This window comes from Bubalus kerabau, chromosome 4, assembly GCF_029407905.1.
Source record: "Bubalus kerabau isolate K-KA32 ecotype Philippines breed swamp buffalo chromosome 4, PCC_UOA_SB_1v2, whole genome shotgun sequence".
In the NCBI taxonomy this organism is placed as follows: Eukaryota; Metazoa; Chordata; class Mammalia; order Artiodactyla; family Bovidae; genus Bubalus; species Bubalus kerabau.
The window spans coordinates 146390179-146412483 of NC_073627.1; the positions used below are offsets into that span (position 1 = coordinate 146390179).

At 37.2% G+C, this 22305-nt stretch overlaps 1 protein-coding gene across 4 annotated transcripts in view; it reads right to left on the reverse strand.

Moving 5' to 3' along the window:
- Positions 1 to 22305, reverse strand: part of AGTPBP1 (ATP/GTP binding carboxypeptidase 1) — a 202452-nt gene that overhangs the window by 163295 nt on the left and 16852 nt on the right. For all 4 annotated transcript variants that reach the window (XM_055578958.1, XM_055578956.1, XM_055578957.1 and 1 more), the window contains one exon: positions 8255 to 8319. In XM_055578958.1, the coding sequence (XP_055434933.1) occupies positions 8255 to 8286 (32 nt within the window). In that variant the 5' untranslated portion in view covers positions 8287 to 8319. Of the gene's footprint in view, positions 1 to 8254; positions 8320 to 22305 lie in introns of those variants that run through there.

Sequence of the window (22305 nt, forward strand, 5' to 3'; positions counted from 1 at the left end):
ATCCCTAGTAGGGAAACTAAGACCCCACATGCTGTGTAGCATGACCAAAAAATTAAAATTAAAAAAATTGGAAAAAAAAAGTATTTTAAATGCCACCTTCTAACTATTTTGAAAACTTATTTTAGTAAAAATATTATTACATACAATAATAATACTGTTATAATTAGATTACTATTTTTTAATGAAATAATTTCTCAATTTTAATTTATAATATGGTAGTATTACTATATTACATATAATTATATTGCTATATCATAATATAAATGGCAATATTGATATTATATATACAATATGGTAAATATCAATACATCAAGTAACCTACATCAACAAAAGCTTTTTGGAGTCTCCATTAATTTAAGACCACAAGGGGGTTCTTAGCCAAAGTTTGAGAACTCTTGTTCCAAACTTCTCGTGTACATTTTGTGCTCTGATCTAGAATCAACCCTTTCTCCAAAAAGCCCCGGGTTTTTTTGGTAAGAAATGGTATTAAGACACCAGAGTCTGAACACTAGAGAGGAAATACATCTTTAAAAACAATTCTGTAACTTAGATGTAAGGGAAATTTGCATTATGGAAATCGGAATTCTGAAATTTAATAATTAGGGGGTTTTTTGTTTGTTTTCTCCAATAATATTTCTCTTTAAGGTCATCTGTTAGCATTTTTCAGTAGGTAGAACATCTACTATTAAAAATATCCAAAAACATACGAAACACACTGATCATAACACGTCTTCTATTCCATTCCAAAGTGAGAGTTTTTTTTTCAGTAACTCTTAAATTTTTAAATTAAATTACACTGCTACCAAATAAAACAGCTTGCAATTAAGTGATTCTAAGAATCATACTCTTACAAATTACAGATGTATGCATGAATTTTTTGAAGGAAGGCAAACAAATGGAAATTAAGAACAACGTAATAAGCAAGCTGATGTTCCTATTTTTTACTTTTCTCACTGACAGAATAAAAACTGAACAAAATATTTCAAGCCACCTCCAACTCAGATCTAAAAATGTAAGACGGTTGACACTAATGTTGAGAGAACTGTAGGGTGAACACTAGAGGGCAGTTCTACCTATTGAATGATTTTTTCTCTTGGTTTAATAGGACTCTGTGACCCCATGGACTGTAGCCCACCAGGCTCTTCTGTCCACAGGATTTCCCAGACAAGAGTACTGGATTGAGTTGCCATTTCCTTCTCCAGGGAATCTTCCTGACCCAGGGATTGAACCTGCATCTCCTCTTGGCAGGCAGATTCTTTACCACTGAGTCAATGATTTTTAGAGTTTGGCAAATCCAAGCGTAAAGGAGAAAAAACAAACAAGCTATACAGCTATTTAATGAACAATTTAAGCTACAATTTTTCAGCAAAGCAGAAAACTGTTAAATAAAAAGACTCAGATAAGAACTAATCTTCCCTCCCTTGCCCTATTTTGAGGTGAATCAAAATGAGACCAAAATCAACCTCGGGAGGTTACATTTATAACTGATAACGTTAATTACTTGAATAGTTAGAACATTAGGGAATTGAAAACATGACTTCTGTGGAGTATATCAAGTCAAGTTAACTTTCCAATGTATATTTTAAAGACACTATCACAAATATTTGTTTCACTGTAGTGGTCTCCTACTGCTTTTGATTCTCTGAGTTTACAGACAGTCTTACAGCTATTTTCTTAAAAATATAAATTTTTTATATGTTACAAAAATCTCAATGGTATATACATCCTGCAACAAATAATTTCCCAAGCAACTGCAAGAGCTAAAGAAACTATCTTCACATTGCAAATAAATTTTATTTACCGTCTCATAATAAAATGTAAATTGCATACAGGTAACAAACATGTCTTCATAAATAAGCTATAAACATCTGACAGCAAAAAATTCATTAAAATATACCAAAGTTTTAAACTTAATCAGTAGTCTTAGTAAATAAGACTTAATTTCAAACAATATGGTATTATTTCCAAAATATGTACATTATCTTTCAGAAATGGTTGTTCCTTATTTCTAACTCTTTAATTTTTATTTATTTTTACTACTTTTGCTTTAATCACGTTTTTATTGTTTCCAAATACTGAACACAAAAGTTTATTTTTCTTTTTTGTTGAGCAAAGGACAATGAAAAATGAAAATTTCACTATCATTCCTTTGTAGAAATAGTTAAATAGTTAACTACGTAAGTTTAGAAAATGATATTCTTCTAACTGGAAGAGAACTATTTCTCTAGCTACTTCTTATATAATAATTAAATGCCGTAAGGCACAGGCATTAAGCTAGACATCCTGATCAACAGAACAAAACTGAGTATAACAGATCTACACTTTTACAAATAACTGACTTTTGATACAGGTACAAAGGAAACTCAGTGGAGAAAGGATAGTCTTTCTAAAAATGGTGCTGAACAATCAGATATCCAAATGCCAAAAAAAAATGTTCTATCCACACCTCACACCATATAAAAATTAACCCAAATAGGAGCACAGACCTAAATGTAAAATCTAAAACAATAAAAAACTGGAAGAAACGTAAGAGAAAATATTGATAATATGGGTTATGCAAATATTTCTTAGATATAACTCTAAAAGCATAACCCATAAAATAACAAATAAACAAATGAAAATCACCTAAATTTAAAACTTCTGATCTTAGAAGATACTACATAGGAATTTCCCTGGTGGTCCAGCAGTTAACAATCCACCTTGCAATGCAGGAGACTCAGGATTGAACCCTGGACCAGGAATTAAGAACCCACATGCCTTGGGGCAACTGAGCCCCGCGTCACAACTAGAGAGTCATGTGACACAATGTGACACAAGGAAAGATCCTGCATGATGCAACTAAGACCTGACGCAGCCAATAAATAAATAAATATTAAAGAGAGAGAAACTGAGAGAGAGAGACGACAACACACAGAATGGGAGAAAATATGAAGGAAAAAAGTGCAACTGAAAGAAAATGCTTGCAATTCAAGTATCTGATAAACAACTTGAATCCATAATATTAAAAAAAAAACCCTAAAACCCAATTATTAAAACACTAAAATTTCAAAAATTGGAAGATTTGCAAAGAGACATCACCAAATAAGCTATGCTAAAAGATAATGCACCAAATAACTCATGAATTGATGTTCAACATCATCAGCCATTAGGGAAATGCAAATTAAAATCACAATGAGATATCAATATACCCCTACTAGACAGCTACAATTTTAAAAGAATGATCGTAAGAATTTAAAAAGAATGACCATAACAAGTGTTGGTAAGAATACAGAAGAACTAGACTTTTCACACACTGTTGGAGAGACTATAAGATGGTATTAATGTCTTTGTAAAACAGATCATTGTTAAGTTTCCTAAAAAGAAACACAGACCTACCATATGCTTCAGCCATTCCATTTATAGGTAGTTACTGAGCATGATAAATATGTTCATTATTTTCACTGAGATAATGATTTAACCATTATACATAAGCCAAACTTATCAAACTATGTTTAGCTTTTTATAAGATGATTATATCTCAATAAAGCTATTTAAAAATTCATAGGTGACCTTAACACTTACTGTTGGTATAGTGGATAAGGCAGGAACTAAACAAGAGTGATTGGAGAGTGTGAAATGAGATGCAGATTGCATTTATAGGCTATTTAAAACTTTTTGGCTCTTGAGGAAATCAGATAAATTGTGTATTAACAGAACTGTACTGTACTGTGCTTGAGCTACCAGGGAAGCCCAATAACAGAACACTGCAGTCTAAACATGGGAAAGCCCAGACTGATTTAAATGATATGGAATGGAGGAATTAAAGATTCAATAGAGTAAAATACTAATGATTAAAAGACCAAGAAAAGAGACACATCCTTTGTAGCAAAAAGTAACAAGAGGGTAAGCAAAGGATAGAATCAAATTAAGGGGAACGAGCAAATTTTGCACAAGAAATATGAGGACAATAAATTGTATTATCTCTAAGATTAGGTCAACTTCTGAGAATATGTACATATACATCTGACAATTTCAAATGTTTGAAAAGTATAAAACAGTCATTCCAAAATTTAGAACCAGAGTAGCTAATATTGCCGGGCTCAGTTCAGGCTGATTATCAATAATCATTTTAGTAATATCTTCTAAGTTAATTCATCCTCCAATATCACTCAGTCACTCAGTAAAGGTCTATCCAGGAAAAAGACTTTGTCAGGTATGTGTGATGAAAAAACACAAAGTGAGGTAAAAACATTTCAGGTATTCTCAGGACTGGAATGATGAACAATGGATCCTACACTGGGCAAGACAGGGGCTTCCCTGATAGCTCAGTTGGCAAAGAATCCACCTGCAATGCAGGAGATCCTGGTTTGATTCCTGGGTTGGGAAGATCCCCTGGAGAAGGGAACAGCTACCAACTTGAGTATTCTGGCCTGGAGAATTCCATGGACTGTATAGTCCATGGAGTTGCAAAGAATTGGACACGACTGAGCGACTTTCACTTCACAAGAGAGGAAGTGATGATGAGTCAATAGATCAGAGCTCTGAATAAGGCAGAACTCTTGCAGTACAGACACTTGAACAAGAAAGCTAGAAAGATAAAACTCTATGGATCTCCACATAAATTGTGAAATTATTTGTTCTAGCTCCGTGAAAAATACTGTTGGTAGCTTGATAGGGATTGCATTGAATCTATAAATTGCTTTGAGTAGTATACTCATTTTCACTATATTGATTCTTCCAATCCATGAACATGGTATATTTCTCCATCTATTAGTGTCCTCTTTGATTTCTTTCACCAGTGTTCTATAGTTTTCTATGTATAGGTCTTTAGTTTCTTTAGGTAGATATATTCCTAAGTATTTTATTCTTTTCGTTGCAATGGTGAATGGAATTGTTTCATTAATTTCTCTTCCTATTTTCTCATTATTAGTGTATAGGAATTACAAAAACCTCGAATAGCCAAAGCAAGCTTGAGAAAGAAGAATGGAACTGGAGGAATCAACCTGCCTGACTTCAGGCTCTACTACAAAGCCACAGTTATCAAGACAGTATGGTACTGGCACAAAGACAAAAATATAGATCAATGGAACAAAATAGAAAGCCCAGAGATAAATCCACACACCTATGGACACCTTATCTTTGACAAAGGAGGCAAGAATATACAATGGATTAAAGACAATCTCTTAACAACTGGTGCTGGGAAAACTGGTCAACCACTTGTAAAAGAATGAAACTAGAACACTTTCTAACACCATACACAAAAATAAACTCAAAATGGATTAAAGATCTAAACATAAGACCAGAAACTATAAAACTCCTAGAGGAGAACATAGGTAAAACACTCTCTGACATAAATCACAGCAGGATCCTCTATGACCCACCTCCCAGAATATTGGAAATAAAAACAAAAATAAACAAATGGGATCTAATTAAAATTAAAAGCTTCTGCACCACAAAGGAAACTATAGGCAAGGTGAAAAGACAGCCTTCAGAATGGGAGAAAATAATAGCAAATGAAGCAACTGACAAACAACTAATCTCAAAAATATACAAGCAACTCCTGCAGCTCAATTCCAGAAAAATAAATGACCCAATCAAAAAATGGGCCAAAGAACTAAATAGACATTTCTCCAAAGAAGACATAAAGATGGCTAACAAACACATGAAAAGATGCTCAACATCACTCATTATCAGAGAAATGCAAATCAAAACCACTATGAGGTACCATTTCACACCAGTCAGAATGGCTGCAATCCAAAAGTCTACAAGTAATAAATGCTGGAGAGGGTGTGGAGAAAAGGGAACCCTCTTACACTGTTGGTGGGAATGCAAACTAGTGCAGCCACTATGGAGAACAGTGTGGAGATTCCTTAAAAAACTGGAAATAGACATGCCTTATGATCCAGCAATCCCACTGCTGGGCATACACACTGAGAAAACCAGAAGGGAAAGAGACACGAGTACCCCAATGTTCATCGCAGCACTGTTTATAATAGCCAGGACATGGAAGCAACCTAGATGTCCATCAGCAGATGAATGGATAAGAAAGCTGTGGTACATATACACAATGGAGTATTATTCAGCCATTAAAAAGAATACATTTGAATCAGTTCTAATGAGGTGGATGAAACTGGAGCCTATTATACAGAGTGAAGTAAGCCAGAAAGAAAAACACCAATACAGTATACTAACGCATATATATGGAATTTAGAAAGAGGGTAACAATAACCCTGTGTACGAGACAGCAAAAGAGACACTGATGTATAGAACAGTCTTATGGACTCTGTGGGAGAGGGAGAGGGTGGGAAGATTTGGGAGAATGGCATTGAAACATGTAAATATCATGTATGAAATGAGTTGCCAGTCCAGGTTCGATGCACGATACTGGATGCTTGGGGCTGGTGCACTGGGATGACCCAGAGGGATGGAATGGGGAGGGAGGAGGGAGGAGGGTTCAGGATGGGGAACACATGTATACCTGTGGCGGATTCATTTTGATATTTGGCAAATCTAATACAGTTATGTAAAGTTTAAAAATAAAATAAAATTAAAAAAAAAAAAAAAAAAAAAAAAAAAATGGGCCAAAGAACTAAACAGACATTTCTACAAAGAAGACATATAGATGGCTAACAAACATATGAAAAGATGCTCAACATCACTCATAATCAGAGAAATGCAAATCAAAACCACAATGAAGTATCATTTCACACCAGTCAGAATGGCTGTGATCCAAAAGTCTACAAGCAATAAATGCTGGAGAGGATGTGGAGAAAAGGGAACACTCTTACACTGTTGGTGGGAATACAAACTAGTACAGCCACTATGGAGAACAGGGTGGAGATTCCTTAAAAAACTGGAAATAGAACTGCCTTATGATCCAGCAATCCCACTGCTGGGCATACACACCGAGGAAACCAGAATTGAAAGAGACACATGTACCCCAATGTTCATTGCAGCACTGTTTATAATAGCCAAGACATGGAAGCAACCTAGATGTCCATCAGCAGATGAATGGATAAGAAAGCTGTGGTACATATACACAATGGAATATTACTCAGCCATTAAAAACAATACATTTGAATCAGTTCTAATGAGGTGGATGAAACTGGAGCCTATATTATACAGAGTGAAGTAAGCCAGAAAGAAAAACATCAATACGGTATACTAACGCATATATATGGAATTTAGAAAGATGGTAACGACAACCCTGCATGCAAGACAGCAAAAGAGACACAGATGTATAGAACAGTCTTTTGGACTCTGTGGGAGAGGGAGAGGGTGGGATGATCTGGGAGAATGGCATTGAAACATGTATAATATCATATATGAAACGAATAGCCAGTCCAGGTTCGATGCATGATACTGGATGCTTGGGGCTGATGCACTGGGATGACCCAGAGGGATGGTATGGGGAGGGAGGAGGGAGGGGGGTTCAGGATGGGAAACACATATACACCTGTGGTGGATTCATGTGGATGTATGGCAAAAACAATACAATATTGTAAAGTAATTAACCTCCAATTAAAATAAATTTATATTAAAAAAAAATTCTATGGATCTCAAAATTTAACACTTCAGTATATACTGATTAAACCACTATACTGCATTTGTTCAGGTGTTCTCATCAGGTTATAAGCCTCATGTAGAAAGAGAATAGGGCTCATTTTACATCTTTAGAACGTGCTCAACACTTTTTCTGCAAAGCACTGCATTAAGTGTTACGTTTCTTTTCTACTCTCCCAGATTCAGCACTGAGTTAGGTACATAAACATGTTTAATAGATACTTCATAGTTGAGAAAAAATCTAAAGGGGGCAAAAAATAAACTAAAAAGAGCATCCATAGAAGCCTTTAAAGATAGAAAATATATAATAAATTTTCTATGGAAACTGATGTGCTTTGATCAAGTCTTACGTAAGGAAAGAAATTCAGTAGCCATACAATATACAAAATGTTATGTTCTAGTAAAATTCTGTTTATGTACACTGAAATTTGAATTTCATATGATCACATTTTTATTTTTATTCCCAACCATTTAGAAATGTAAAAACCACTCAGGCTACACGGAAACAGGCAGTAGGTCAGATTCGGCCCATGTGTCAAGTTTGCTGACTCCTGCTTTAAATGAAAAGTTAAACAGTAATAAACATTAACAAAATAACATAAATATATGATGCTGCATTTAAACAAATATATTTTAAAGTAAAAAGTTTTATACAATCACTTCACGTATTATGTCTATAATTTATACATGCTGGTATTTAAACTTACAATACCTTTTCTCTGGTATCACTTTTAACTTGCTCATCTTGAATTACTTCATTTCACCATTGCAGATAATCTAAAAAGAAAAAATACTGATATTAAACACACAATTTTGTTTTCTATATATTAGATGTCATAAAAGTCATAAAACTGTAGTTTTATTATGGGCAACACAAGGTAAGACTGGAAACCACGGGAGAATGTTTGAGTTTTACACACTTCTGGCAGGTCACTTCAAAGTACAAGGTGTGCCTATTAAACCACTTAAAATCAGTCAGTAAAAGGTCATCAAAAATCCAAGTGCTACAAAAGTGTAAAAACATAATTTATACTATAGAGCCAAGATTTCTTTTGAGACAATTCAAATTATCCTTCCTGTTCTAATACTACACCTTAAAATAGTCAAACCAATCCTATGATTAGTGTATTGTCCACCATTCACACAGCAGTCAAATACTGGTAAATATGTATGATTATTTCTGTATGAAAACATTTTAATTAACAACAAATTGTTTAGACAGAGCAAAATCTTCTCAAAAATCTCTCATCTCATTTAATATATTTATGCATATTTTCCTTCAACCAACAGAGGTTTCATCTTTGGAATTTACATATTATATATTTTTTTTATTTTTAAACCTCAAACACTGTATTAGTTTTGCTAAACATCAAAACGAATCCGCCACCAGTATACATGTGCTCCCCATCCTGAACCCTCCTCCCTCCTCCCTCCCCACACCATCCCTTATATATTTTAAAACCTTACATCTTTTTTAATATAAGGGATCTAAAATAGGAGTCGGTTACACAGATGTTGCAAGGCTGGCAGGCTATAGAGGAAGCCTAGGGAGGCTCAAGATAAACAACTGCAGAAGCAGCTACCACCCTGGGTTAGGAGGGCAAGAAGGAAAAGAGATTTAAAAGAAAAGAGATTTAAAACGCTAAATCTCCATTCACAATTTTTATAATTTTTCAGATTTATTTTACAGCTAGTCACCCAAAAAAAAAAAAAAAGCCCTGGATATCTTTTAATTTTACATATCAATGCTTATTACTGAAGCAGAATTTTGTGGCACTTTTAAACAAGAAGTTTAAAAACTATTGTCAATTCAACAAGTTACATCCTTATGCCATGTTTAGTAATGCTATATTTAAAGGAAAACAAACATGCCCAAAAAAAGAGACTTCAAATTGCTTAATAGATTTAGAAGATATAGATATTCTGGGTGTTTTACTACAGTAACAAAGAACTTCTCCTTTAACTAAACATGACTTTTTTTCCTTTTTTTTAAACTCAATTATAATAGAGGAAACATATTTAGGACCATCTACAAAAATTACATAGGCTGTTTTTAAAGTAGATAAGAAATTTTTAAGTGCTAACTACTCCTTCTTTTAACTGACTTTTTTAATGCCCACAAAGTCAAAAGTAACTTTTTCTGATTTCCAAATTAATTAAGAATCATTATACATCCAAAGGTGGGGGGAATCTTACATGTTTTCAAAAGCACCATTGTTGCCATAAACAGAATTAAGCTACTTGGTTAAGTAGTATGACTTTCTCTAAAACTACATTAACAGCAAGCCCATCTCAGAAGGTGAAGGGCCTTGTCTCGCCTGTCTGGGATGCCCAGGGTAAAGGGGGCAATAATGCTGGCACAGGCAAGCATACTGAAGCAAGATGAGGACCTCACAGGGTTCCGGGCACCAGCCATCACCTCCAGCTCTGCTCAGAGGGCTGCTGTGAGAGACAGACTGTTAAAGAGGTTGCAGAACATAAAGCCAAACTACATGTCTAAGCTTCCTGAGAGAGCCTTCGGTTGATGGCACTGGATGGGCCCCCCTGAGGACACGGAAGGATGTTGTTTGGGGATTAAACTCTGTTTACCGATCCTCTGAATTCTGATGCTCCCCTGAATATTGAAACTGCAGAATAAAACATCATTTGTGGGACAAGGAGGACTTGGGCAATAAAGTTGAAGACCACATGAAGATTTATAACAGATGACAGGAGAAGGCTGCAGGCCCACAGACTGTGTTATAAGTCTGTCTCCAACTTAAATCAAAAGGAAGCCCTCCTCCCTAGTCCTCAAGCTTCCTCTTTGCCCCTCTGAGTCATCCAAGTTCGTGACCATGTTATCCTGAGCAAGAACCTCTTCACAACTGCTCATTGTAGATGGAGCGTTCCACATATATACAGTAAAAAAAAAAAAAAAAAAAAAGTGTCTGAAGTTCCAAAGAGTTGCCTCCTTAACCTTAACATATTTCCTTTTCTGAAACTGTACTAAATACACAGCTGCTGAGATTTCTGAGAAGTTGTAATGAACTCAGAATTGAGGCTAGAGCTTGCTTCTCACCCTTTTCCCAAACAAAATTAGTTCCTGCACAAATGACACTAATGACATGCTTAGCACAGCTCATAGACTGGTGATAAGAAATCCATTAGATTGTGATCAGATGTAAATTCTCAGCCCTTTGCTAGATGTCTTGAAGCTTCCGAGAATGCACAGTCATTCACTATAAATCTCTACTGAAAAGGGTATTTTATTTAATGTAAGTCTATCTGGAACAGATTTGTAATTTGTACATTTAATGCTTCAATCACTTTTTTCTATTCTTAGTTAGTTTGTATTTTCATTGTATAGGGGATGTTAAGAAGGATGTTAAGTCAAGGAACTATTGAAGAGAAACACAAAAAGGGATATGAAAGAAGGCGGAAAAGTGCACTTCACTGAGCAAATATGTCCTTTATGGCCACTTTTTCTCACTGAATCCTGAGGCCAGAGTGCTTCAGAGAAAAGGAAAAGCCTTCTTTTTGCTGTGAAAGTTTGTGTTCATTACAGTATGGTATAATAGAAAGAGCAGGAACCTAGAAGCAGAAATGTTGCATCTCATGAAGTCTGTGGCTTTGCCAACCAGGTGTGACAAAGCAAGACGCTGAGACCTTATGCAAGAGAGGCTGTCAAGTCCAAGATCAAGGTGCAAGCAATTACGGTGTCTGGTGAGAACTGGGTATGTGGTTCATTGACCCCCCATCTTCTCACTGTACTGTGGTGGGGGAAGGGCCAGGGGAGATCTCTTGGGTGTCTCTTCCTCCATGAGAAGATGGGGGGTCCCGTGTTCCCTCTCAGTTTCTCCCAATGGTTACATGACATTTCATGCTAACTGTAGCATAGTGTCAAAGCCAGGAATCTGACATTCATACAACATGTGTTTCTAGTTCTACGTCATTTTATTACATGTGTAATTTATATAAGGAGAAGGCAATGGCAAACTACCACAGTTTGTTATATTTTTACAGTATTAGAAAGCATGGATTTCTATTACTTGAATAACTTTAAAAAGATAATGAAAATCGCTGTAATCTCAAAATTCATTCATTTAACATTAATGGCTACACAGCTTCAACTGTGTATGGCCAAAGAAAGCACTTCCAAGGAGATCATTTAATATAACTGATCACACCTTCTTCTTATAAATACTTTATTATATAGCTGTAGTTTGTTTTCTGCCTACTCACTACCATTCTTTCTTAAATTTCCTTTACTAGAATGCCCTAGGGCTCAGTCCTTGGCCTTTTCAACTCCACTCTTTGCTGGTGATCTCATCCAGTCTCATGACTACTCAATATCTCCACTTGGCTCTCTAATAATATCACAAACTTAACATATCCAAAACTAATCTCCTGACTTTCCTTTCCCTTCCCAATGTGCTCTAACCTCAGCTTTCCTCAAATGCACTTAAGAGACAATTCTCTCTCTGCAATTGCTCAGTCTAAAACCTTAGTGTCCTTCTTGACTCCTGTTTTATACCCCACATCCAACCCCTCAGGAATTCTTGACAATTCTACTCTCAAAATATATCCAGACTCCAATCACTTCTTCACATCTATCAATACTACCAAGGTGGGCCACTGCCCCTATTCATCCCTCTTCTATGTGTGGCACCTGCAGTCTATTTTCAACACAACACCTGACTGATCCTTTTAAAAGCCTGGAGAAAAGGGGGGGGGGGGGGGGGGGGGAATGTAGATAAATCTTGTCATCACTCTGCTCAAAGCCCAATGGGTGCTGCACAAATATTTAAATGACATTAGAGGCCCTAAAGGAATGCCCCAGCCCTGCTCTGTAACTTGCCTACAACTCCTCTTCCTCACACTGCTCTGGACACACTGGCTGGGCCTCCATGCTTCCCACCAGCACGCCAGGCTCACTATCACCTTACTGTCTTTGCCCAAGCTGTTTCCTTTGCCTGAAATGTTCCACCAGATATCCCAATGACTAACCAACTCCCAAATTTCCTTTGCTCAAGAATCACCTTTTCAAAAAACACATTCACCTTTTCAATAAAGCTTATCCCAACCATCCTATTTAATACTGTAAAACAGCTCCAGACACCAGCATACCCATCACCCCTTACCTCAATCTACTTTTCTCTTCCCAGAGCACTTACAGCCTTCTATGACAGGATGATTCAAAAGTAATAGAACACTCTGAAAACTGTACTCAATCAATAACTGATTACATATATATGAACAGGTGTCAAAACAAATTCTTAAAGGAACAGTTTAGTTTCATATACTTACAAATCTCCAACATATGCCCCCATCACATCACATACATCAATCCCATCATCTAATTCATCCTAGACCCTCAACTTATCACTACTGGTGGCTACAAAGCAACCAAAATAAGTTCCTTTATTTCTTCAAAGTTTTGAGGAAAAGAGGCAGAAACCCAAGGTTCTTGATATAATCACATAAGTCATATAGTTTAACACCTAATATCTTGGTGAAACTCTTTTTAATCACCTTGTAAACTAGGCAATTTAACTATGTGTACTATTGATATATATTATTTATTTCTCTCCACTGAACTAAACTGCCATAAGAGCAGAAATCTTTGTTTTGTTCACTGTCCCCCAAGTACCTCATACAGTGCCAGCACATTGCAGGTGGTAAATAAATTTCTGAATGAACAAATAAATGCTTTAAGGACTTGTTTTGAGACAACTTTACTACACAAATGAACAAGAAGTCTTCATTTTAAAAAACTCAATAATATGGTGGATATGGTATCGTGGCACACAGTATACACACTAATTTCTCTCTAACATGCCTTTCTGTACTACAGGAATGTAGTACAGGAAAGTTAAAAAAAAAAAAGCATTTCCACTGCAGGTAGGTTCCAGATGTTTTTATACCCGCCAAACTCAATTTCACTGTTTATGAAATTTGTTAGACTGAAAGTCACACAAACGCCACCTGATCCCGCGATGAAGAACCAACTTAGACATGCTTTGTTCTACAGCAGTGTATACGGAGATCCCAAAGCCTTGTCCAGGGTTTCTCAAAGTGGGGTCCACAAGTTGTTGCTAGAATTGTTTGAGAGTTCAAAATGGAACACAAGGGGTTCTTTTTTCCTTCTCTTTTACTTTTGTGCACCAAGCAGTGGCCCCTAATTAATGGTTTTATTACATATCATCTGTGTGTGCTAGTACACAGGACCATGTATATTTGGTTAGAGTTGGCTGTGATAACTGGAGATTGCATGGCACACGGAGAAGGTAATGGGCTAATGAGTATCAGCCCCTTCCTCAAATTACCTCCCCTAAATCCCCCTTATGCACTGCCAACTGCCTTACAGGAGCAAAGGTTCTACAACGGTAATGAAAAACTGGAGGGAAATTTTAATATTAATGAAAAAAACTGTATACCCAGATGCACCCATTCCTAACACTTTGATATTGGGATGAACATTCCAAACTGTGAACTGAATAAGTTATAAGGGATTTACATTGTGAAATGTTTGGACTTTTCATGACTTTCTCATTTAGTTGTTTAGTATGTCCTTATGTTTTAGACATTAACATTTGTAATTTACAAATATGCCTGATAATCCAATGTGGCAAGTTTTGAGGCTGAGGTATGAAAGGAGGGTCAGTGGATAATTCTGGTAAGATTAGCAATGAAGAATTGTATCCTCCAAGTCATTTCACTAAATTAGTGCAACAAGCTGCTACTGCTGCTAAGTCGCTTCAGTCATGTCTGACTCTGTGCGACCCCATAGACGGCAGCCCACCAGGCTCCCCCGTCCCTGGGATTCTCCAGGCAAGAACACTGGAGTGGGTTGCCATTTCCCTCTCCAATACATGAAAGTGAAAAGTGAAAGTGAAGTCGCTCAGTCATGTCCGACTCTTAGCGACCCCATGGACTGCAGCCCACCAGGCTCCTCCATCCACGGGATTCTCCAGGCAAGAATACTGGAGTGGGGTGCCATTGCCTTCTCCCGACAAGAGACACACATAAAAAAACACATCCTTGTATTGAAAACTACTTATCAATAGATTTATACAATGGAATATAGTATTCCATTCTGTGTGGGAAATATTTCAAGTGCAGTAATGGCTCTAGCAATATTCAAAACATACAGCTGCAAATTATAGTAGTTTGACACATTAAAGGTACTAATGGGATCTCCAAACAAACACAATAAAGCTTTGGCTTAAAAAAAGTTACATACAATGAAAAGGCTAAGGTAGCAAGTGATACAGCAGCAGAGTTTCACTGATTAGCAAAAGGAAAGTCACCCCAATTGCTGAGAACCCAGTATGTCCAGAATGTAAAGTCATGCCAAATGAAATAGTTTACATGAGATGTAGTAAGAGAAAATTTTAAAGTTCTACAGTATAATAACAGTAAGTCAATGTATTGACATGTCATGTGATATTAAAGATCCACGTGATAAATAGAAAACAAGTTTTCCTGTCCAGACTGAATGATGAAATCAAGAAAACATTTTGTGTGTGTGTGTGTGTGTGGGACTTCCTGGTGGTCCAGTGGTTAAAACTGCCTTTCAACACAGGAGACTAAAGTTCAATCCCTGGTCGGGGAACTAAGATCACATATGCCACGGGGCAACTAAGCCTCTGTGCTCTGGAGCCCACCTGCCACAGTTAGAGAGAAGCCTGTGAGGCACAACAGAGAGCCCACATGGCACAAAGACCCAATGCAGCCAAATTAATAAACAATTTTTTTTTTTTTTTGGGCCACAGAATGCTGCCCAAAGCCAGAAAAAGACAGGATAGCTGATGTTTTATCTTCTTGTCTAGAAACATAAGGTCCATCTTGGAAGAACTTTGTTGGCATCTGTGCCGAAAATGTTCCAATAGCTGGCTCCACGTGAGGATGTGCTACTCTTTTTTAACAACCCCAGTCTCTCCAAAAAAAACCTGACTTTTTAGCACAGTGTTTTCTTCACAGAGAAGAGTTAGTAAATCAAAAGCTCTGGTGGATGAAATGAAAATGTTCTCTTAAGACATCCAGGGGCTTAGCAGATGAAGAGTTCTCGAGCGTGTGTCAGAGCTGAGTGGTGAATTGCAGGGGTACTTTCACAAACACAGTAGGCCAGATTCTGCTGAGCACTCCGGACGAAGAATGGCTACTGCAACTAGCCAACTTAGCAAACATTTGTTACCATAGGAAACAAATCAACCACTACTCTCTGCAAGACCTAGAGAAAGCATTTTGACTTCAAGTAATAAGATCCTTGGGCTTCCCTGGTGGCTCAGTCAGTAAAGAATCCACCTGAAACGTAGGAGACCTGGGTTTGATCCCTGGGTTGTTAAGAGCCCCTGAAAGAGGGTATGGCAGCCCACTCCTGTATTCTTGCCTGGAGAGTCCCCATGGACAAAGGAGCCTGGCAGGCTACAGTCCATGGGGTCACACAGGGTCAGACACAACTGGGTAACTAAGCACACGATTTAAGATTCTCGGGGAAAAAATTCAAATGACAAAAGGATATCAAAAGATGCTCTTATTGCTGCTTTGGACTTGAGAGTGAAAAGGGGTATCAACAAATTTCAAATCTTGCTGACCTAGAGGAAAAAAATTAGAAAATAAAACTGAACAGTATTTTCTCTTTCTTTTCAAATAAATATAAGACTAAATGAGAGGCCCTTTCTCTGAATCATCTGCTTATTCAGAGAACTTGACTGAGGAGGAAGAATTTTTTGTGCACTACAGTGCGACTATAAACTCAAGATGAGACTTACCTGCTCTGTCCCTAAAAAGTGCTAAATTTCTGTTGAAGAGTAGTGTCTTGCAAATCATAGAAGGGTAATGAACATTTTGCTGCTGGCTTTCAATTTCTTATGTGTATATGGAATTTTTTATTTAACAAGCATCAAGAGCAAGGAGGAAATCATCTCATGTTGGTTGAAAATGAAATATGAATAGTTATTTCAACTTCAACAAAAGAAAACAAGTTTCATATTAAAGAGATAAACCACTATTTTTAGTTTTTAAAGCTAGTAACTTTATTGTATAAAACTTTTTCATAAAATATAATCAATGTACATATATATATATATATATATATATATATATATATATAATCATTTGTAACTCCTGGACCTTTATTTGGTCCAGGAGTTCATAAAGAGGTTCAACTCCTATATTTGAACCTCATTATGCCAGTTGGGGCAAAACAAGTTTTTCAAATTCTGATATAAATTGTTAACAGGCTACAGTTTTAATATTACTTTGGCTTATGGTTCTAGCTTTGCTATTTGCACTGTCAATTTTCATGCTTCTAATGAAAACTAGTTAAAATCAATTTACACTGGTACTGGCAAAAAGACAAAGAGACCAATGGAATAAAACTGAAAGTCTAGAAATAAACATATACATCTATGGCCAACTGATTATTGACAAGGGTGCCAAGTCCACTTCATGATGGGGAAAAAAAAAAGCAGTCTCTTCTATTGCTGGGACAAATGGATTTTCACAGGCAAAAGTATGAAGTGGAATTCCTACTCACACCAGAAACAAAAATGAATCAACATTCATCACAATGAATCAACAACATGAATATAAGCAGCTAAAACTTTTAGAAGAAAACATGAGTGAATCTGTATGACACAGAATTTGGCAACAGATTCTCAGTTACAGCAACAGAAGCACAAGAAACAAAAGAAAAAGAAAGATAAATTGAACTTCAAATTTTAAAACTTCTGTCTCAAAGGACATTATCAAGAAAGTGAAAAGATAACATAAAGAATGAGAGTAAATATCTGCAAATTATATATCTGATAAGGGTTTAATATCCAGAATATATACAGAACACCTACAACTCAACAACAACAAAAAACAGTCCACTGAGCAACTGAACTGAACTGAACTGAAAGGATCTGAATGAACATTTTCCCAAAGAAGATATTTGTTGTTGTTGTTCTGTCATTCAGTCATGTCCAACTCTTTGCAAACCCCTGGACTGCAGCGCACCAGGCCTCCCTGTCCTTCACCAACTCCCAGAGTTTACTCAAACTCATGTCCACTGAGTAGGTGATGCCATCCAACCATCTCATCCCCTGTCATCCCTTCTCCTCCTGCCTTCAATCTTTCCCAGCATCAGGGTCTTTTCCAGTGAGTCAGTTCTTTGCATCAGGAGGCCAAAGTATTGGAGTTTCAGCTCCAGCATCAGTCCTCCCAAATGAATATTCAGGACTGATTTCCTTTAGAATTGACTAATTTGATCTCCTTGCAGTCCAAGGGACTCTCAAGAGTCTTATCCAACACCACAGTTTGAAAGCATCAATTCTTCGGTGCTCAGTCTTCTTTATGGTCCAACTCTCACATCCATACATGACTACTAGAAAAACTACAGCTTTGACTATATGGACCTTTGTCAGCAAAGTGATGTCTCTGCTTTTTAGGTTTGTCTAAAAAGCAAACCTGTCTGTCTAGGTTTGTCATAGCTTTTCTTACAAGCATCTTTTTTTTTATACCTGAGTAGTATTCCTCTGTATTGTATGTATATATGCACCATAACTTTCAGTGCAACGCATAGGTTGCTCCACGTTATGGCTACTGTGAATAATGTGACTGTAACTCCCATTGGCCATTTCTTTCAATGCTCTAATGTTTCTAGAGTCAAACTGACACCTATGATCAGGTTATACTGAGCATTTCATTTGATCTGGAATCTGGTTTCTCCTTTGACTTCTGCTCTGTGTTTGTGTGCTCAGTTGCTCAGTCACGTCTGACTCTTTGCAACCCCGTGGACTACAGTCCATGAGGCTCCTCTGTCCATGGGATTTCCCAGGCAAGAACACAAATTTCACAGCTGCAGTCACTGTCTGCATTGATTTTGGAGCCCAAGAAAATAAAGTCTGTCACTACTTTTATTTTTTACCTATCTATTTGCCATGAAGTGATAGGACCAGATGCCATGATCTCAGATTTTTGAATGCTGAGTTTTTTGGTTGTTTTTTTTTTTTTTTTAATTTTATTTTATTTTTAAACTTTACATAACTATATTAGTTTTGCCAAATATCAAAATGAATCCACCACAGGTATACATGTGTTCCCCATCCTGAACCCTCCTCCCTCCTCCCTCCCCATTCCATCCCTCTGGGTCGTCCCAGTGCACCAGCCCCAAGCATCCAGTATCGTGCATCGAACCTGGACTGGCAACTCGTTTCATACATGATATTTTACATGTTTCAATGCCATTCTCCCAAATCTTCCCACCCTCTCCCTCTCTCACAGAGTCCATAAGACTGTTCTATACATCAGTGTCTCTTTTGCTGTCTCGTACACAGGGTTATTGTTACCATCTTTCTAAATTCCATATATATGCGTTAGTATACTGTATTGAATGCTGAGTTTTAAGCCAGCTTTTTCACTTTCCTCTTTCACCTTCATCAAGAGGCTCTTTAGTTCCTCTTCGCTTTCTGCCATTAGTTATTGCTGCTGCTGCTACTGCTGCTAAGTTGCTTCAGTCGTGTCCGACTCTGCGCAACCCCATAGATGGCAGCCCATCAGGCTCCCCCGTCCCTGGGATTCTCCAGGCAAGAACACTGGAGCGGGTTGCCATTTCCTTCTCCAATGCATGAAAGTGAAAAGGGAAAGTGACGTCACTCAGTCGTGTCTGAGCGACCCCATAGCCTGCAGCCCACCAGGCTCCTCCATCCACGGGATCCTCCAGGCAAGAGTTATTAGGGAAATGCAAATCAAAATCACAGTATTACTTCACACTAGGATGGCTATAATAAAGAAAAAAAACAGTAAATAAGTATTCTCAAGAATGTGGATAAGTTGAAACCTTCTTAAATCACGCGTGGGAATGGAGCAACCACTATGAAAAACATTTGGGCAGGTCCTCAAAAAGCTAAATATAGAATTATCATATGACCCAGCAATTCTACTCCTAGGTATATACCCGCAAGAATTGAAAACAGAGAATCAGATAATCATATATCAATGTATATGGCAGCATTGTTCACAACACCCAAAGGTAGAAACCCAAGTATCTACCAAAAGATAAATGGACAAATAAAACATGGTATATTCACACAATGGAATGGTATTTAGCCATTAAAAGGCATAAAGGTCTAACACACGCTGCAATATGAATGAACCTCAAAAACATTATGCTAAGTGAAACGAGTCAGAAACAAACAATATTGCAAGCTTCATTTATATAAAATATCTGTACATGCAAATTCACAGATATATAAAGTATATTAGGTTACCAGGGGCTGGGGGCAAAAGTGAACAGAGAGTTACTGCTTAATAGTTACAGATCATGGGGTCGCGAAGAGTCGGACATGACTGAGCGACTGAACTGAACTGAACTGATCTGTAACAGAGTGATGACAAATTTTGGAAATAGATAGTAGTGACTGTTGTATAACATCATGAAAGTAATTAATGCTACTGAATTTTAAGCTTAAAAATAGTTAAAATGGTAAGTTTTATGTTAAACCACAATATTTGACCACATAAAAAGACTTTTTAAATGAGCTTACAATATTTTTTAAACTGCCAAGCCTAGTTAAAAAAAATTAAATCCTATTTCAGCTAAAGCCAGCAATTTAACAGAAATTATTATCTTTATCATATGCGTTTTTAAAAATCACAGTAAGGAAACAGATTAGCTTCAGAATGGTAAGCTAAGTTTAACTACCTGTTTATTTTTCAAGTAAGATTGGTTAAAGTCTTCTTTGCTTTAAATAAAGAAAAATAAAACTCTTATACAAGCCATATACCACAAGCCAGGCTTTAGTAATATATTATAGAGCAAAAATGTATAAAACTCCTAGGCCTACCATAAAGTAAAAAGAAAAAATACAGTGGGAAATTTAGAAAAAGAAGTCTCTTTTCCTAACTGCATTACTAACTCATGTAAGAGTTTATATCATTTGGAGGGATGGAGATTTGTACAAAAGAATAGACTAGACAGCCAAAATAAATAGATGCATAAAAAATATCATTCTCTATCAAAAAAGCATTAACAATCATTCCTGGAGTACTGTATCATAAGGCCTAAAATTTGAAGGCCTGCTCTGACAGCTTTGAGCCTCACAGAGCCCCAAATGCCTAAGGAAAGTTCTCCCAGTCTTGCCATAGCCAATGTGAAAGGCTCCTCACCCAGCTAGGTCCACTATCAGTTAAACCAGCTGCATGCCTCTCAGCTGGTTTAAACCAATCTAAAACTAGTCTCAGTCCCCTGCTAGCCTCCAGAATTATTCACACAAACTAACCACATCCTCCCCAAGGAGTGGAGAGTAGTGGTTCACTCTACCCCCAAGTACCATTCCCCTAGGTTGTGAGCAAATATGACTAAAAAAACTGCTGTCAGTCTCACCTCACCAGGGTCAGGTAGTAGCTATCTTGCCCAGTTTAGGACAGGTGATCCCTCCTTCATCAATGAAGTGAAGGGAGGTGAACAGGAGATAGACAATTACTGTATCTAAACTTTCTTTTTACACTAATATCACAGCTATAACCTGAGACCCAAAAATTAGTTCATGGATCCTCCAGGGTATAAAAATTGGGAAAGGCTAGTCCAGACTCTTGTAGGCAGTGCTGGTCCAGGCCAGAATAGGTCCAGTGTGGTTCTAGAGCTTGTTAAGTATTAGAGGACGATTCCTGACTACCATGGCCTCCTAACGACAACATTTTTCCGATTTTAAGACAGCAATAAAGATCTAGAGGCAATTTCACAATTAGGTCAGAGGCCTCTTACTCAAAAAGACAATACTTTCCTGAGTTTCTCAGTTGTGTGCAGAACTCAGGTTTTGGAGGTTTGCTCCTTGAGTTTCTTTCTTTAAATGTCTAAACAATTCTGTAAAGCACTTAATACCTGTGGCAAGTTATTGAGTTATTGCCCCTCCTCTCCAAAGTCACTCTTTTTGCCTGTACTGTGAAAATAGATTAATGCACTTAAAATACTAATTTATTTGCCACCTGGCAAGATATTAAGCTTTGTCAAGAGAGCACTGGAAAGACTCTGCAGGGGTAAAGGATTCTGTTCCTGGTTCCAGCATGCCCACTTGGCTTCTCCAAGACCCACTCCAACAAGCACGGCTTCTCCAGCAACAGTCTCCTACAGCAAGTGCAGATTCTCCAACAGGAGGTTATGCAATTTTGCAGCAGAGTGCCTCTGACAAGTCATCTCCCCAGGAACAGCTTTCCCTGGCACCCAAGAAGGCACATATCCAGCATATTCTTCTAGTGCCACAACTTAGCTACTTGAACAACATCTAGACTTCAGTGAGCCATAGGGTTGGTAACTGCTCTTTATATCAACTAGCCCTGTATTGTCTGTTATCTTGACTTCTTACTGGTAAATCCCTCACTGCTCCTATCCCTCTTATAGTCAATACTTCTTTTTTAACTTTTTATTGGAATATAGCTGATTTTCAATGTTGTGTTAGTTTCTGCTGTACAAGAAAGTAAATCAGTTATACATATACCCCCTTTTTTCAGATTCTTTTCCCATATAGGTCATTACAGAGTGTTGAGTAGAGTTCTCTGTGCTATACAGTAGGTCCTTATTAATTATCCATTTTATATATGTGCATGTGTACTAAGTTGCTTCAGTCAGGTCTGACTCTTTGCTACCCTATGGACAATAGCCCACCAGGCTCCTCTGCCCATGGGATGCTCCAGGCAAGAATACTGGAGTGGGTTGCCATGCCCTCCTCCAGGGGATCATCTCAACCCAGGGATCCAACCTGCATCTCTTACGTCTCCTTTATTGGCAGGTGGGTTCTT